At 44.0% G+C, this 19,653-nt stretch overlaps 1 protein-coding gene across 1 annotated transcript in view; it reads left to right on the top strand.

The window, feature by feature from the left end:
• Positions 1-1,585: 1,585 nt before the first annotated feature.
• The window catches only part of slc22a23b (solute carrier family 22 member 23b), a 29,000-nt gene continuing 10,932 nt past the window's right edge, over positions 1,586-19,653 (top strand). The window contains exons 1-3 of the mRNA XM_085251686.1: positions 1,586-2,748; positions 4,345-4,448; positions 6,162-6,316. Coding sequence (XP_085107812.1) covers positions 2,320-2,748; positions 4,345-4,448; positions 6,162-6,316 — 688 coding nt within the window. The 5' untranslated portion in view covers positions 1,586-2,319. The remainder of the gene's footprint in view (positions 2,749-4,344; positions 4,449-6,161; positions 6,317-19,653) is intronic.

Here is a 19,653-nt window from a genome sequence, read left to right as displayed (position 1 = left end):
AGTGAAGTGACTGCTGCCTGCGCCACTCTGTGTGTATTTGGCGAGAGGGATACAGACAAACTTTCTCTCTGTTCATGAGAACACTCTCTAACAGTTATGTTCTCATGACTTACTCTAGGTTTAAATGTCTCAATAAAGCACCGTCTATCCATTGATTTTCTTCTGCTTATCCAGTTCAGGGCTGCAGGGTTGATGGAGCCTATCTCAGCTGCCACAGGGCGAGAGGCGGCATACATCCTGGGCAGACACTCACATTTACACCTTTGAGTAAAGCTGGAGTACCTGGAGAGAGCCCACATAGATGTGAGGAGAACATGCAGACTCCTTTAGTTTTTACTGACTTTTTAAAAAAATCTCTTTTTTCTTTATTCTCTTCTTTAATGTAACAAATGTGTCACAATGTGACTTCAGTCACTCACTCGGGTGGTTTGGATCAGCACTCCTTGAGAAAACTGCAAGCCGCACGTTTTACACAGGCACAGTTACATACCAGCGAGTCTATCACAGAAACCTGGCAATTCCCTGTGCACCGCACATCTGCCAGCTGTAGCTGTGACAAAATAACAAAGGTTATCCTCTATAGATGGGGTTCTGCATTGTTGTTGTTGTTTTTGGATGTACTGATGGGGTTGCATTCTAATAAGGGCAGAGCACAAGTCAGCTCTGGTATGTGCTACAACATGGGTGTGGTTGGAACACACACACACGACAAAACAGCCTCCTGGGTTCTTTTTAAGCCTCTTCCTTCTCCTCAGCGTCGAGCCGTAACAAAGTGCTCTGGGGATAAAGAAGGAGGTGAGAAATGAGTTGGGGCTGAGCACAAGTTGTCACCTCTTTGTCACTTCAGTGAGCCGCAGCCTGAACACCAGCTTCATGTCACTCAAAATCATTCAAGAGTACACTGCTCACAGCTTCACGCAAGTCACACTAGTTTTCACACATTACACTTTTTTCCCAGTCCTGAGACAAAATCTGTCACTTGCTGGAATCTCAAGGTCACTCACAACATGTGCGACAGACGCTGGCACATCACCATATCAGCAGCCACATCTGAAGACCAAAGAGCCTTGGCCCTCATTTATGTCCCAACGTGCACCATTCTTAAGAAATACGGGCTATTTTTTTTATTTCCCTTTCTTGGATTTTTGCCGATTGTCTGATCTAGAGCTGATATAACCGACCTGCGATCGTCTAACGCCCCCTCGCGTCTGAGGTGCAGCACATCACTCCTTCAATCCCCTGCCATCTTCTTCTATTGTCTCCCCAAACCAGTAAGTAACGTTGCCTATTTATATGACGGTTATGAAAAAGATTGTATGACGCAAAACTGCCTGAGTGGGCTGTTCGGCGGACGCTTCGGCACAAATCGACTAGAAAAACACAAGACACAAACTTGAGCCCTCTACTTGATCCCTTCACCGTGAATCATGTGGAATCAGCGGAAAACATGATGAGTGCGTAATCCTGACACGCTTTCTGCTCAGTGCAGAGGGCACAGGCTGCACAAAGGGGATCATTGTTGCCTGCAGATGCCCGTCAGTGGTGCAGTCGCTCTTTGAAGGCTCTCCAATCGCAGCGCATAGCGCGACGAAGGAGGGCGGGGTTTGTCTTCCGTCCCCCATTACTGCTCCAAGCCCCTCTCTGGCACAGCGTCCCATTGACTAGACTGTGACAAACCGAGCAGCGTGCTTCACTGCGTCTCTGAACTCAGCGCTCTCAAAAGTGGACTCGTGATGTCTGCGAGGACGCGCATTCTGGGCTCGAGGAGATAAATGACGCGCACCTGCAGAGGGTCGCGTTTTGGACAGGTATGAGACCTGTGGCACTCGCGGATGAGGAACCGGCAAATCTTGCGAAGATCTGAATGCAGCTCAGTATCACACTTCCATTCAACCACCGGGCCTGGCGCATGGATGGATCCGGCTGCACTCATGGAATACAAAGCCCGTGAGCATGCCCGTCCGAGCCCACCGCTCTCCGGGAGCCTCTCCACAGCGTCATCCTCCTCCTGACACAACCGCTCCACTCGGACACCCAGCGGTCACTTCAAGTCCCGTCGCCATGAGGACGACTGCTCGGTGATTCGGTGCATCTGCGCGCCCGCACGGACCGGAGACCTCCCTCCCCCCCCTCTCTCTCTCTTTCTCTGTCTGTGTGTGTTTTGGGGTTTGTGCTTTTGTTGGCCGTACACCGGATTTATCTGTGCGGCGAGCTTCCTTTGTGTCAAAGGGCTTAACGCAGAGTGCGCGGAGGGCGACAGAGCGGGGGCTTCGCTTCGCCCGCTGTTGCGCACAGCTGCTCTCTTTGTGCCGGGTCGTAATGGCAGCGGGACAGCCGGAGGCGCAGGACCACACGCCTGAGAACGGCTTCACCCCGTTGGAGCGCCCGGCGCCCCGGCTGCTGCCGCACATCGACGGCTCCGTTCTGCCGTCTCTCGGGGGCTTCGGGAAACACCAGAAGCAGCTCGTGGTCCTGACCTGGATACCGGCGTTGTTCATCGGCTTTAGCCAGTTTTCGGATTACTTCCTCCTGGCGCAGCCCAATGGCACTTGCGTGCAGCCACTGGCAAACGAAAGCGACTGGACCGCGGCGACCCCGCCGGTCACCGTCACCAGCATCGCGCCCTCGTTGAAGCCCACAGGCAACGGCACCGGGCACGGATACGGCGACGGCGTCGGAATGCTGTGCGCTTGTAAGGAGTGGAGGCTGGAGCTGCAGACGGGACTTAGTCAGAATGTGGTTACCAAGGTAACGAGTGAGCGCCATAGACCCATAGTGTTATTCAGGGGTGGGTAGGTGGGGGGGATTGCCGTCATCATCACTACTGCCAGCCTCAGACAGTTGATTGACACGTTACCCACTGACCCGCGTACTGTTTATTTATTTATTGTGCTTTGGAGTGAGCTGGTGCTGCCTGGTACATCAGTTCAAAGAGAATAATGAGACTCTTTTTACATCTTACACTTAAGCGCCTGAATTCCAGAGTGTATGAGTGGAGTGTGCAGAGAGAGAAAGGGAAGAGAGAAAATAGGAGCCCGGAGAGCCTAACACATACACAAACTACAGGACAGAGCCGAAAAAGAGTTAATGACATGAAGTTGTATATAAACAGATGGCGAGTCAAAAGAGGCCAATGAAGGAGAAGCGCTCAGTGCATCATGGGAGGTTTTCGCACATACATTAAGACTAGTATTCCTACCCAGAGCTCTGCTGGTGCTAGTGTCAACTGGTTTATGGCAATAAACTAATACTGAAGCCCTTGTGTCACAATAGCTGAAAACTTTGGTTGACTCATTTATATCGCACAGCGCACAGATAATACAGTAATGATCACATTAGCATACTATTCTACAGGTAGTGGGAGGAGGCAGTATTCAAGCACAATAAACACAGAAGCATAATGAAACTCTGTTTGACATATTTGCCCCGGGGTCCTCAAGCGGGATAATTCTGACATGTGCTTATGTTCAAACCTTAGTTTATTTATTTTTTCTTGGAATCCAATTACAGAGACAGAATTCAGAAAAAACCCCACCAAACTGAATCCTTGTGACAAGAAGAGGCTGAACGTTAATAAGCAACAATGCTGATCGTTGCTTCTGCATTTGTGCATTAATGACACCTGCTTTCTCAGATAAAAGCGGTGCTAAAAGCCCAGACTTAATAAACTCACAGTGGCTGTGTTGTCCAGCCATCATAGAGCATAACCTCTAACTGTCTCTCTCTACTCACTCTTCGTGGTGCAGTTGGATGCTCAGCAGGGAGATGTGTAAATTTTTTGTTAAACACCAACATTGGATTCACACACAGCTCAGTCACTCCACTGGGCTCTCTTGCAGATGCTGTCAAGGCTATGCACAAGTATGGTGCACACGTAGTGCTTCTGCATGTGTCCTTGGCTAAACTTCAGCTGCTGAGTGCTGCAGTGGTGTGTGCACTGACCCACTGGCTTAGAGGAAAGAGTGGGAAACTATTGATTGTTGTTATAACAGACATACAGCTGCTTTCCCACATGCACTGTGTCTGCTCTCTCTTTGTCTCTCAGAAACACACATAAATATAGATGTGGGATGAACACTTGAATATTTAAGAAGTGTTTGTAGCATGTTTGCAGATGCGTCCAACTTCATGAATTATCAACACAGTGAGTCAGAGAGTGAGAAGAGTTTGACAGGATTCTGATGAGAGAAGCCCACGTTTCTTTTTTGGCTTCTGTGCAGCTTTCATATTATAAGTGTCTCAGCTCCTCCTGATGTCTTATTCCCTTTTAACATGTTGGGAGTGCCTTACTCTGAAAACAATATCTGACTTATGTTTCTCTCATTCTTTTTGTTTCTGTTCCAGTGGAACCTAGTGTGTGACTCGGCCTGGAAGGTTCACATTGCCAAGTTCTCTTTGCTTGTGGGCTCCATATTTGGATACCTGGTGATGGGTGTCATGGCTGACTGGTACGCTGCCTCCTTCTTTGTCTGTTTTGTTAGACTGTAAGGATAATTCCAGGTGTCACAACTAAGATCTGCATTTGGTGGTAACAGTATGGTAACAGTGTCCTCAGCACTGCTTGGAATCAGAAAAACATGTTCAGGCAGGCTGAAAAAAAATTCCCAAAGAAAAGCCAAACATATCTAGAAGAAGGAAAAAAACGTGTAAGCAACGATTAACTAAACTTGCCCATTCTTTTAAAACCTTATTTCTTTCCCTTTAACACACTGCAGTATGTCTTTGTGCTGCATTATTGTTTCAATAAACTCAAAGAATATAGACTCATCGGTCACTCATTAGGCACCACTCTTTAACCGTTAGCTGAAATATCTAATCAACCAATCACATGGCAGGAACTCAGTGCATTTAGACATGGACTAGATGACCTGCTGAAGTTGAAATTGAAAAAGAAAGGTGATTTAAGTAAGTTTGAATGTTGGCTATTGGTAGCAGATGGGTTTTTCTTGTCAGAACTGCTCATCTGCTGGGCTTTTCCCACACAGCTTGTAGAGTTTAAAGAAAATGGTCAGTTACCTGGGTGCAAATATCTTCCTAATGTCAGAGGTCAGAGGTGAATGCCCAGAGTGCTTAGAGCTATTATTAGGCAACTGTAACTCAAATCACCACTCGTTCAAACCAAGGCATGCAGAGGAGCATCTCTGAACAACATGTTGAACCTCGAGGCAGATGGACTGTACGGGCAGAAGACCACACTGAATACTGCTGCTGTTAGCAAATGACAGGAAAATGAGGCTACAGTTTGCATGGATTTCCCAAAATTAAACAATAGAACATGGAAACACGAGCCTCTGTTTCTGCTGCTGCATTCAAATCTTGTCAGAATTTCCCATAAGCAACATGAAAGCAAAGATCCATCCTGCATGTAATGACTCAGGTTGGTGGTGGTGTAAGGGTCCAACCTGGTACTAGCGAGGTGACAAAAAAAAGGCCAGTGAATGTATTATCGAAGGACGGACCAGTTGATTGGGTGAAGATCAGCATCAGCTGTTGACTGTCGTGTCACATCAATCTTTAGCTGGCTAGATATTTAAAAATGTCTAAAATTGTGTGAGGAGGATTTTAAAGCCATTCAAAAATCAATAACAACAAATTCAAACTAAAAAGACAAACAGTGGAATTGGCATTAACCAGATTGTAAAAGTGCTTTATCCAGAGTTATCGAGAATAAGAAAAAAGAAATGTCTGACAGCTTCTCTAGGAGTGGTGGGAAGCTTAAAGAAGAGTATCGCAGAGCCTTAATGGTTAAATATCGAACTATCTGCAAAGCTAAATGATACAATATCTTTTGTAACTGAGCAAAATGCCACTGTCATCAAGTTAATTATGGTCACTTTTGCCGTCTGCAAGCCGCCCGAGTGGCATCGTGGGAAAATAAGCACCTGGATTGTGTTAGGGATCAGCAACTATGCACAACAATGTAAAGAAAACAATGTAAAGAAGCAACGGGGGCCATGAGGCCTCAGTTGGGACCTGACCCAGTGACCTCCTAACCCTCCCCCGCCCCTCCAGACCAGGACGTGCTTAGAGTCTGAAGGAAACGATGAATGCAATGTTCTCTTTCTCCGGACTTTACATGAAAAGTTTCTTTCTCAGTTTAACTGGGTTTTTAAGCTCTTTGCTACGTCTTTATCTCCCTGTCTTTCTCTCTTGTTTCTAAGGTTTGGTCGACACCCAGTGTTGATCCTTTCGGTGCTTTTCATGCTGGTGTTTGGTCTGAGTGTTGCCTTCTCTGTAAATGTCACCATGTTCAGCACCTTGCGCTTCTTTGAGGGTTTCTGCTTGGCGGGCCTTGCTCTCTCCCTCTACGTGCTCAGTAAGTACAAGCCTTCACCTTCTCATGCCTGTTTGCTTGGTCTTTTTCTTCTCTCCTTTTTCTGTTCTGTTCTCTTTCCTGGTGTATCCTTTGCTGTGTTTGGCAATGGCAGTAATGCTATTATGAAAGCCTAGAATAATCTGCTAAAGCCGAAATGAATTTGATCATAACTCAGCAACAGTTAAATGTATCGACTGATATCTTGGGTGGAAGTTTAAATACTCCAGCATAATTGATCATTTCTAAACACTCCACCTTGACCTCTTTGGAAAACATCACACAGTCAAGGGAATCATAACTCAACTTTGATGCTTAGAAAAACTAACTGCACTTAAACTCGCCTACTTAGCTCTCTGAGGTGTAAGTCATCATAGGTAGTAACACTAACCCTGGCCCTGAATCTCTATTAGGAGCTTCCATTAGTGGATCTGGTGGCTGAATCTGAAGTATGATATGCTTTTATTGTTAAAGTTAGCTGCTACAGCACACCATGATACTCTGTTGCTCAATGTTAAAGTGGAATATGTTTTACAGTAAGGTTGTTTTTTCACTCCAAACATATTCTCCTTGTGTCACGTTCTGCAGAAGAGTCAGAGGTTTTTAAAACCGACACCAGATACTTTCAATTTGACCCCTTTGCATTCTTCACCGCTTCGCTCACTCTTTCTCATTGCTCTGTTTGCCCCCTCTTTCTCAGGCCACAATGAGATTAGTCATACATTATGAAGATAAGGCTTTGGGGTGGGTTTTGTCCCTCTCTGCAGGGGTCCTGGATAAATCTCATCTGAACTGCTTTTGAAAACAAACAAGCAAAATAGATTCCCCTGAGCTGTCTGCCAAGAGCCTTGTGAGGAATCAGATTTAATCTGTGATGGATATGAGAATATTTGTTTTTATGGCTTATAAATCCAATATTTGCACGAATATACTGTTCCAATGGGGGATGATCATATTGTAAACATGACCAAAGTTTTAAATAGCGAGATCAGTCCCTATGCTATTAATCCCTGTAAAACAACAGCTCGGGCTTCAGGCTGCTCTAAAATGCTGTTTTCAGGTAGTTTTTTGTACTCTTGGCTCTGCTGTGAGCACAGAAGCCCCTCGCGATCAGGAAACAAAGTGTTAAAGGGAGGGGAAGGGAGCTAAAAGATGAACTGTGTGGCTGCATGAAGGCCCAGTATAAGATGCATTAGGGTTGTTTTGAACTATGAATCATGAGTGAATCAACAAGTCCAAGAATAAAAATGTGTAAATGGAAATGAACATAATAGGTTTCGCTTTGATATTACTGATAACCACTTGGAGTTTGGGTCGTTACAAAGAATATGATATAATAGAAAATGTACGAAAGGCCACAGAATATGATCTCCTCACTCCTTCAGTACTGTACTCGACTGTTAGTATGAGGTGTTTGTGGTGATGTGCTGTGCACTGTGGCCAAATCTCCAATGTGGTCTTGTTTGTCCAAAGGACGTTGTTTCACAAGTTTTGTGGTTTGTTCATCTGCAGCTTTACAAACCTAAGCTATGCTGCCAAGTTCTTGTTCCAGAGAAGAGAAAACATCTGTGTGGTCGCAGAAAATAGGCAGGTGTACAGACCTTCACACGAACCCTTGCACTAACAGTCTGATGACTAAATGTACGTCACTGGGACCCAAGCAGACCCTAGTGGACTCGCAGCCGTGGAAAGTATGATCCCCGCTTTAATACTTGTATTTCCTATGGAAGCAGTAAGGATGTGCTTAGCTTTTTCTCGGGGGCGTCATGTTCGTGGGCTGTCAAATTTTTAAAAATGTCATTTAAACAAAAGACGTTGTTTCCCACCTTGTTCCTAAAAAGTCAGAAGCCTGTTTTTTGTTTCATTATCATTATTGAACTTTTTTCTCACATACATGAATGTCACACAGCATACATTTGATCCTCTGTTTCTATACTTGGCTAATGAATTGCTTCACCCCTTTCGCTGCTGTTTTCACAGTCTGCTTACTAAAGAAAAATGTCTGTAGCGTGGGGCAGTTTTTCTGTGTTTCACTTGTTTGTGTGTTCCAAGCTAACAATGATGGGATAAGTAACTGTTTGTGTGTGGGATTATTTTTGTGTGTGTGTGTGAGACAACAGATTGTCTGTATGCACTTTGAAGTGCAACAAAAAAGGTGTTTGTGTGAGGTGTGGATGCATGCAGTAGGAGGAACATTCGGCTCCCCGCCACAGATTGGTGCTCTTTGAAGTGAACTCAGACTATGACAGTGAAAATAGATGCTGGCATCCCATTAACAGTAAAGACTATATACTGTACTTACACCTGACAACAGAACAGTGGAACACAGTTTGCAGTTGTTTTCATTGCAAGCTAAAAACACACACATGCAGGTGGAACTGTTAATAGAAAATTTCTTCATACTCTACTGGTATCACCTTCTGTTGTTTGCCAAGAGAGGTAGAGTAGGACAGAAATAGTGAAGTCAGTCAACGACATATTGTTTTGTTCGTTTGCCTGTAATGGCTACCTTGGATTTAATTTTAAGTGGTCGTTTCCTTTTGTTTCATCTTCGAAGCACCTGGTATTCCCCAGGCAGCTTAATGATGCCGTGACTGTGCTATCTTCTCTGAGATCTAGGAAAGACGTCCTGCAGTGCAAGAGAAACACAGCAAGCCAGGCGATCGGACAAGCTGGGAATCTTTCTAAGTTTGCATCCTATCTTATGTGGAAAGCAGTCAAAGCAAACTGACCAAACTGTCTCCACACAGCTTTCAGGCTGAGCTCCTGCTTTTTTAACAACTTTTATTGCGTAGGATGCTTTAGAAAATGGTTTACTCTCAGTCAACTGCTGACAATTAGAGGCTCAATAAACACGTCCATTTTCCAAGTTTGCAAATCGTTTCGTTTTGTTTGAACTTTTCAAAAGCCTAGTTTTAACTCGCTCACTTAAACAGTCATCAGTTATGGCTGCAGACGGAAACTATAACAGCAATTTCTGTGGAGTACCCTAATACTCCCACAGTCCAAAGATATGTTATTCTAACTGGTGATTCTACACTGCCCTTAGCTGTGAATGTGAGTGTGAGTAATTGTGTCTATGTTCACTGCTCACTGATAGGCTGGGGGCAGGTGAAACTAAATGAAGGTCATGTGATTGAACTAACCAGTCAAGAACGCTCCTTTTTGATCATAACCCCCCCTATGGCTGGCTATTCTGTAATGTTCAGTATTATTATCCAGCTGCACTGCGCCATAACAGGGGAACCGGGTGCATAAAGGGGCCAGATGTTTACAGCCATTATTGATGTAAACATTCTCAAATTAAAGCTCAGAGGCAATATTTTAATCCCAAAGTCATGTTACATTTCAAACCCAATGAGCTGTAGTAGGGAAGCAAAATAATAGAGAGTGTCTCAGTGTTCTGAACGTGCTGTTAAAAACAGATGCTGAGGAACAACAGAGGCACATAATTGCAGTGTCTGTTGGACTGCTGAGTTGGAAATAGCATGCAGCAGGAAGAAGAAATGCAAAAATAAGCATGTAGCACGCGTGCTCTGTATTATAGATGATTTTGTCCATGCTGTGGATGCACTGCTCTGTCTGCATTATCGCGTCTAAAAACACTCTTCTCTGCCTGCCTCATCCTCCACCTCCTTTCACCCTCTGCTGCTGTGAATGCAGCGCTGACTTCCAGTTTCTAAATCCAGCAGCTCTCCAGCCCTTTCCATTTCCCCCCTCTTTGCTTACCTCAACTTCCCCATTCACACCATCCTCTTCCTCCTCCCTCTCTCCCTCACCCTTTCACCCCATCATCCTTATTACTACCAGCGCTCACACAATCGCGCGCTCATTTTCTGGAGGCTCATTTAAAATCTCTCATCTTTTAGTTATCTCTCTATAGCACACAGCACATAATAAAATCCACTGAGCTGCCGTGAAGCTTGCCTAATATAAATGTGTTCACGTGCACGTTGTAGTGTGTTGTAGTGCGTTTTTGGTTGTTTCACAATTTCTGCACGGGCTTATTAGTTTGTAATATGGCACCTTCCTCTGAGTTGTCCTCTGGGAACTGCAGGGGATAGCGTTTCCTTTTCCTCGTGCTTTTTTCCTTCTTATTCTGTCTGTTTCAGAAGAGAATGCTGAGCCTCGTCATGAAAACATGGCTGACGATTATGCACGCTTTGGACAAAGTATTTAAAATAGACCTCTGTTCCACATTTTTTTAAACTTTTGAGTTGTGGGCCATGGATTTTATTCAGGAGATGGTTATATTTACATTAGCTGCTATACTTCCAATGAGAAACAGTCTTTTTAAAACCAACAAAATCTAATGAAGCATGTCAACTCACTGCCAGAGAGGCATTCAGTCAGACGCCAGGCACTTTGTTAGCTTTGCGTTTTGCACTTTGCTTTTCCTTTTTTCTTACGACTTTTTTCACTTGCTGCTTTACACGCTGAGAACAACACTGACGCCATAACTTGATGTGTCCGCTTTTGTGTAACGAGCCACACCAACACCCTGGCATTAACTGACCTGCTGGGAATAAGAGCCTGCAGTTATGCAGTTACTGCAGTTATGCAGTTACTGATTTGTAAGCCACCCAAAACTGAGAAACTGGGTGTTTGAATCCAAAACCTGGTGGACTTGGTTCCAACTCATGCTTACATACAATAAGTCTGTGGTGGGAGTGGGATCCTTCCTCCAGTTTTGCGTAACATCATGATGTATTTCCATTTGAAATTTGGATTTTCTGGTTAGCAGGTTAACCCACCAAGCATCCAACATCCACAGATGTTAAATTTTGGACTTACAATTCAGACATTATTTTCTTTTTGTTCAAACACTGAAAACAATCCTGGAGACATAGTCTTCTTGAAAAAGTGTACAAAAATATGCTTTTTTACAGCAGTAATTATTGACAAAATTCACTGGTTCATACACCATATGTGAACATGCCATGTAGTTTATAGTTCTCATATAACCCTGAATATATCCAAATATAGAGCACCTTTAGTGCACGTTGATTTTATTTTTTTGTCAAATACAAAACGCACAGTGCGTCATGGTGTGTTGTACTTACATGTACTTTTTTGATATCTCGTATAGCCCAATGGTACTTCAGTACAGTACTGAAAAAAGTATTTTCACCTTGTTTTCAGACTACATTTCCTTGTGTGGGTTTTAGCTCAGTATCAAAGTGCAAATTTTAGCCACAGCTGGCAGGTTTTTTTCAACAAAAGCTTGGCACACTCTGTGTGAACACACTGCACCATTTAACAGCTAAAGAGCCACGTAGTTCCCCAAGGACTCTTTGGACACAGACACAGTTTTAAAATGTATCTACTGGATGTGTAAATAAGCACATGTTCGCTAACAAGCTTACGAGAGTTTTATTTAGTTTAGTTTTATTTCTCATCATTGATTCGCTCTTCGTGTTCTTCCTTTTAACACCTGCTTTATTTCCTGATTAAGTTTGCCTGATGACTCCATTTCACCTTTAATAGATGTAAGTTCTGATTAAACAGCCGTTGTATATCTTGTTTCACATACTGTTCCTTCCTGCATTGCAATTAAGCTTGGAGAAATACATTTTTGTTCAGTAGTACCAATGATGACTGATAGTCAGCTCTATTTATAACTTGTTTACCCTCCCCAAAGTGTCCAAATGTCGTTGGCACATTCAAGTAAAAATAAGGACTCCAGACTCGATTCAGACTCGACACGAAAGAGTTTCTCTTGTACTGACGAACCTCCGACTTGACTTGAATGTTCTGGTTTGCAGCATACTGCGGCAGAAAAGTGGATTTTATGCTGCAGGAGTCATTTGAAAAGTTTATACAGACACATTTGGTAAGTTTCTTTTTCTCCATAAACTGGGTCAACATGTGAATCAAACATATGAATCCCAGCAGATTCACTGGAGCAACTGTAGAAAGCTGCAGAATTTTTAGTACCATTACTGAATCCTAGAGGGGGATTGGTATTCGCTTCTCAAAAGATTTTCAGTGAATGTAATTTGCATGGGCCCAGAAGAATTAGGCTGCAGTTGCGTTAGAGTAGTGGAACAAGGTTAATGCCTTTGCCTTTTCCTTTCTGTCTCTGCCCCTTGATTTCCTTGTAGGAAATGACAAAGACAAGCACTATACGGTGTATGCAGGTGTGTGCAGTTTTGAGCTCATGGTGAGGACTTCTGCTGACTCAGATGCTGTGCCCTTGTCAAGCTGTCTATGAAGTCACCCCCTTAGGCTGAAACAGATTTGTGTCATGACTGATTAATATTGTTTAGTCTATAAAATGCCACAAAAATGCCTAGCGGGGTTTCAGGAGCCCCATATGGTGTCTACATAGTGCTTGTTTGGTCTGTCCAAATTCCAATTGGTATTTTATTTTAAGTTAAATCCTCACATGCTAACAGCATGACTGTTTTCTGTTTTCTTTTTATTGTTGTAGGGTCTTTACCTTACAGTATAAAAGGCCTTGAGGCAACTGCTATGATTTGGTGCCATATAAACAAAACTGAATTGAAATTCAGGTGGAAGATTGATGGTATGAGCCTCAGCTTCACCAGTCTCGTGTTGAAGTGTCCTTGCACAAGATACTGAACCCTACATTTCCCCCAAAACATTCATTATTGTGAGAGAGACTGTATGTATTAGTTAAAAAGAAATAGAAAGTGCTGAATGAATGTGTGTGTGTGAATAGGTGAACAGTGTTATAAAAGTCACAAATCTTCACACTGGAGAGTAAAAGCTACTTTCAGCTGCTTCTATTCACAAAGGGTTAAAACAGTGGGTAGCTCTGCATGTTTGACTCTGCAAATTCCTTACTGCAGATGTCCTTCCTGACGCAACCCAAAGGGATTTGTGCTTCCTCCCAGGATCGAACTAGGGCTCGTGACGATAGAGACACCAGCAACCATAGTCAGTTGTCTTGTAGGGGCCAGAGCAGGCGACGTTAAGGGAAATTTAAAACTGCTGGCTAAGGGTAAACATAAATTCAATAAATTATAACATTATATTTCACATCGGTAGTAATGACACCGGGTTACGTCAGTTGGAGGTCACTAAAACCAATATTGAATTGTGTGTTACTTTGCCAAAACAATGTTGGACTCTGTAGTTAACTGTAGTCGGTCCCCTCCCCAATTGGACAGGAGTGACATGTTTAGGTGCATGTTCTCCTTTAATTGCTGGCTGTCTGAGTGGTGTCCAAAAAATGATGTGGGCTTTATAAATAATTGGGATGCTTTCTGGAGGAAACCTGGTCAGTTTAGGAGAGACGGCATCCATCCCACTTTGGATGGAGCAGTTCTCATTTCTAGAAATTTGGCCAAATTTATTAAAACACCCAAAACGTGACTATCCAGAGTTGGCACCAGGAAGCAGAATTGCAGTCTTACACGCCTTTCCTCTTACTTCTCGCCTCCTGTTACCCCCCCCCCCCCCCCCCCAAATCCCATCCCCACAGAGTCCCCACTGTGTCAGCTCCCAAACAGACAAAAAATAAACTAAAAACTAACTGTGAATTAATAATTGATAAACAAGTCAATTTACTCTGCCTGTTAGAAACCTGGTTGCAACAGGATGATTATGTTAGTTTAAATTAATCAACAGGCCGAGCAGGTTGGGGGGTGTCCAACCTTCTTTTTATCTAACAAATTCTTGAAGTAGTTCTAAAACAGCTAATTAATCATCTGCAGAGGAATAGACTATTTGAAGAGTTTCAGTCAGGTTTCAGAGCTCATCACAGCACAGAAACAGCTTTAGTGAAAGTTACAAATGATCTCCTTATGGCCTCTGACAGTGGACTCATCTCTGTGGTTGTTCTGCTAGACCTCAGTGCAGCATTCGATACTGTTGACCATAATATTCTATTAGAGTGATTAGACCATGCTGTAGACATTAAAGGTACTGCATCACAGTGGGTTAAATCATATCTATCTAATAGACTCCAATTTGTTAATGTAAACTGAGGGTCCTCTTCACACACCAAGGTTAATTATGGTGTTCCACAGGGTTCAGTGCTAGGACCAATTCCGTTTACATTATATATGCTTCCCTTAGGCAGTATCATCAGAAGGCATAGCATACATTTTCACTGCATGGTCGTCTCATGTCAATTTGTCATGTTTGTTGCGATTCTTAGTGTTCAATTACAACCTAACAAATCCCATCTCTCTCTTGGTTCTATTTCATGCTTAGCACTAATTAGCATCTTAGCTTGCAGTATTGTGAGCAAGCTAGCATACTAACAGTGGCATTTAACTTATAGCAACTCTGTAAGTTAAACAATTAAGAACAGTTAATGAAAGCTTGTTATAATAGTTTTGGGTGTTTGTTTGTTTTTTGGCTCCAGTATAGCTTTTTGTTTCAGGAACACGACACTCCCTTTTTCCAAAATTTCAACAATATCTTTTCCCATCACCAGCTGAGCTATAAATCTTCGTCATAATCGCAAACACAGACTGTGGTTCTCACTCTGAGCTCATGCTGTTAGGAAGCTAATTGTCTCTCCATGCTGTTCTCATGCCGGAGGCAAGGTTAGCCAGGGAGCAGCAGACAACATAAAAGTGTGTGTATGTGTGTGTGGTAGTACTATCAACCATTCATCATTGAAAATTAGTTTGACCATTCTATCAGCTTCTTTTTATTCAGACCCTTTTTCTTTCTGTATGACTGTTCACTTTTAGATGCAAAGTATGAGAAGCTGTGGGGGGATTAAAAAAACTGTGGTGGTGCTGGGGGTGGAGGTGCTTTTATGGAGGGTGTGAAAGCTACTTCAACCACACTGATGAGCTAGAGGGAAGGGTGGGGGGGGGTTGCACACAGGAGGGAGGGTGGCAGTGGGCAGTGAGATAATCAGCACAAGGAGAGCCATTCTCCCACTCAGCTGGAACAAAAGGTCCTTGCCAGCATGCCTGTTTGTGTGTGCGTATTGATATCCCAGTAGAGTCAGCAGGATCAGGCTCCTCCCCCAGAGAGTTGGGTAGCATTTTTTTTTTTTTTGTGAGGTTACTTTAGGGATACATTGCCTTTGCCAAAGTACAGTTGATTTTCTCTTTTCGATTGTGATTCAGTCTTATTGACTGTGAACAAAGGTAATATTGAGTGACTGCAGCTCAAACTGACTACATGTGCATACTAGCTGAGTAAAAGTGCAATAATAATTTTATATTTCCAGATGATAAAGTTTGGTGTTTAGTGTTGTCTGTAAGTAAAGCAAATTAAGGTTTAACAAACAAAACTTTTTAACCTTACAATAGCGAATTTTTGTATTACGACACACGCGTAGAATACAAAATGCAAAGGGTTTGATTTGACAGGAGAAGATGCAAAGAATAAGATAAGATGGAGTCAGATGATCTGTTTGTTTGTGCTTAGCTAAAGACAAAATTAATATTATAGTAGGTAGCATGTCTAGAACACTGGCATACCCCTAGACTCTAGGGGTATGCTTCTCGCTTCAGGTGCAAGAGGTTCTGGGTTCGAATCCTGGACGAGCCTCCATCAGAATCATCAGAATCAGAATACTTTATTGATCCCTGGGGGAAATTATTTTTTGTTACAGTGCTCCATTTTAAACCAACATTAAGACAAGACAGACAATACGCTAACTAAGAATAGTACAATATATACATATATATACATACATACATACATAAGTCACTTATAAATAAATATTTGGAAAAGAAACATGTGTAGTTGTAGCAGCAAACAGTGTGTTAAGTGGATGCGTTGTACAGGGAGATGGCCACAGGCAGGAATGATTTCCTGTGTCGTTCAGTGGTGCTTTTCGGTAATCTCAGTCTCTCACTAAACGAGCTCCTGTGACTGACCAACATGTCATGGAGTGGGTGGGAGGTGTTATCCAACATTGTCTTTATCTTGGACAGCATCCGCCTCTCCGACACCACCTTGAGGGAGTCCAGCTCCATCCCCACAACATTGCTGGCCTTACGGATCAGTTTATTAAGTCTGTTGGCATCTGCGACCCTCAGCCTGCTCCCCCAGCATGCAACAGCATAGAGGATCGCACTGGCCACCACAGACTCATAGAAAATCCTCAGCATTTTCTGGCAGATGTTGAAGGACCTCAGTCGCCTCAAAAAATAGAGACGACTCTGGCCCTTCCTGTAAAGTGCTGTGGTGTTTTTAGCCCAGTCCAGTTTACTGTCAATGTGTACTCCAAGGTATTTATAGTCCTCCACAATGTCAACACTGACCCCCTGGATTGAAACAGGGGTCAAGTGTTTCCTGGTCTTCCTGAAGTCCAGGAAGACCAGGAAACACTTGACCCCTGTTTTGTGTTGTGTTGTGTTGTGTTGCATTTTGTGTTGTGTTGCATCCCCCCCTGACCATGGTGGGGGCTAAGGCAGGGAGGAGACATTAACACAAGACCACCAAAATTAACGAAGACGGACAACAGCTAGGTTAATAGTCAGGCAGGATTTCATTCTGTTGTCATGCCTTGACAACAATGAACTTGACAACAAAAAAAAAAGTGGGGAAGGAGGACCAATCAGTTGAGCCAAATCAAATAAATTAACAAAACAAAAGGAGGTCAACAGCTTCCCTGAGTCTAAATAAAGCAATATGCAAAACAAAAGGCCCGTCTAGCTGCTCGACAAAAAAGTCCAGTCAAAACATACAAAAGTGGCATCAGCCGCATAACCTAGTGTCTGTAACAGTCAAACCTCTGCTGCCAGTGTATAGGGTACCCCAAGCTTACTTGTCCAGCCTCCCACCAACACACTCTGTTTTACGTACACAGAAGCCTACAAACAAGAGTTCCACAAGAGTCAGAAGCTGCCCAGCTGTCCAGGGAGCTGCTCTTTTCTACTGATCCCTGGCAAGCTATTGACCTACTGTGCCCAGGTCAGCCAATAGACGTGTGCCAATTATCTTTGAATTGGCCAATAGGTGGAGGCTTGACACCTGAAAGACAGGAGCAACAGAAAAACAGAGTAACGTACTCTGGCATGTAACAACTCTTTACCATGTTCTCAGATCACTCCAATGTAAATTAATGAAGGAATCAGTCCAGTTTTTACTGCAATCTTGCCAAATAATTTCACATGGATGGTCCTTTTATAGCCAAGCATTTTGCATGATTGCTTAAAGCCAGTTTTTTAAACATGATTTTTTAAAAAGAAATCTAGTCTAATCTAATTAGGTGTATCATGGAAAATGTATATTGTAAATAAAAATCACAATGAAATTAAAGTGAAAATGTGGTAAAAACACACTGGACCTGAACTGTAATACCATCACTGCCGTTCCAATTGTGAATGATCGCACGCGTCTCACGTCCTCGGGAAGTCTGGACTCCCGAATGAACTTTCCAGGTACAAACTAGCATGTAAACAAGTAAAAACTTGCATACTTGGATATTAAGAAACAGTCAAGGAGAAGAAGAAGCTAAAATTTGGACCCACAAATTTTTGTGAGAGTAGTAGTATGTCTTCTACTCTTTTTGGGACTTTTTACCACCACTTCTGGAGAATCTGTAAGCCAAGCCATTGTTTACTGTAGGGAGCAGCTGCTAGCACTGGGCAACAGGAAAGTACTCCTGGAGGAGCGACCCAAGATTCCGAAGGAATTACGACGTTGGAAGAGGGGACGCAGGGCTGGAGTGAAGTACCAGGAAAGAAGGAGACGGTACAAACCAAGCATTCCATCCATTCTCATGGGTAATGTAAGATCTTTACCCAACAAGATGGAAGAGCTAATTGCGCTAACCAGACTGCAGTGGGAGTACAAGCAGAGCAGCCTCCTCCTGTTCACTGAGACATGGCTCAGGGACCACACACCGGACTCTGTCATAACTCTGGATGGCTTTCAACTGGTTAGAGCGGACCGGAATGCAAAGGAGAGTGGTAAGAGGAGAGGTGGTGGACTAGCAATGTATGTCAATGAGAGATGGTGTAACCCGGGGCACATCACTGTGAAGGAACAGAGCTGTACCAAAGACATTGAACTGTTGGCAGTTAGCGTCCGGCCATACCACCTGGCCAGGGAATTTTCACACGTTATTGTGCTGACTGTTTACATCCCACCCTCGGCCGACGCTACAGCAGCCTGTGATTACATTCACTCCACTGTCTCTCAGCTACAGATGGCACATCCGCAGTCCCTCATTATTATTTCTGGGGACTTCAATCATGCCTCACTATCTGTCACTCTCCCAAACTTCTCCCAGTACGTTGACTGCCATACAAGGGACAGCAAAACCCTGGATCTATTGTTTGCCAACACAAAGCAGGCTTACAGTGCATCACCCCTCCCCCCGCTTGGCCACTCAGACCACAACCTGGTCCTTCTCCACCCCACCTACACTCCTATGGTGAAGACGAACCCCCCCACGAAGAAGGTGATAAGGGTGTGGTCTGAGGAATGCACTGAGGCCTTAAGAGACTGTTTTGAATGCACAGACTGGCAGGAACTCTGCAAGCCTCACGGTGAGGACATCGACGCCCTCACTCACTGCATCACGGACTACATTAATTTCTGTGTTGAGAACACTGTGCCTACCAAGAAGATACAGTGTTTCTCAAACAATAAACCGTGGGTCACCCCAGAACTGAAGGCCCTGCTGAACAAGAAGAAGAGTGCTTTCTGGTCGGGAGACAAGGAGGAACTTAAGAAAGTCCAAAAGGATCTTAAATACAAGATCCGATAAGGCAAGGAGTGCCTCAGGAGGAAGATGGAAAACCAACTCCAACAGAAAAACGTCAGAGAAGTCTGGAGGAACATGAAACAAATCTCTGGACATTTCCAGGACAATGGAGGAGCCACAGTGTCTGCTGGCCGGGGGTGGGCTAAGACTTGAATCTGTTTTTTAACAAATTTGACAATGGCCCACTTATCACCTCTCCTACCCCCCAGGTTCCATTAACCCCCCTCCATTTGCCGCCCCCCCTCCGGGTGCAATGCCATTGTCACCTGAGCTCTCCTCTCACCACAACCCTGCTTCACCCCCTTCACACATCTATCCACAACAAAGCAAGCCCCACCCCCCACTCCAGCCCAGTCTCACATCACATCTACTTCACAGCTGATCAGGTGAGAAATCAGCTCAAGAGGACGAAGGCAAGGAAGGCAGCAGGTCCGGATGGAATCTGCTCCAGACTGCTCACGGACTGTGCAGAGCAGCTCTGTCAGGTGGCCCTGTACATCTTCAACCTGAGCCTGAGCCTGGAGAGGGTTCCTGAACTGTGGAAGACTTCCTGTGTGGTTCCGGTGCCAAAAATCGCACACCCCAGGGAGCCCAACCACTTCAGGCCTGTTGCCTTGACTTCTCATCTGATGAAGACCATGGAAAGGCTCATCCTGCACCACCTTCAGCCACTGCTGGGCTC

This window comes from Mchenga conophoros, linkage group LG17, assembly GCF_057382185.1.
Source record: "Mchenga conophoros isolate Kocher_MC1m ecotype Shallow Benthic linkage group LG17, M_conophoros_male_GT1.1, whole genome shotgun sequence".
In the NCBI taxonomy this organism is placed as follows: Eukaryota; Metazoa; Chordata; class Actinopteri; order Cichliformes; family Cichlidae; genus Mchenga; species Mchenga conophoros.
This window is presented reverse-complemented; position numbering and strand designations above follow the sequence as displayed.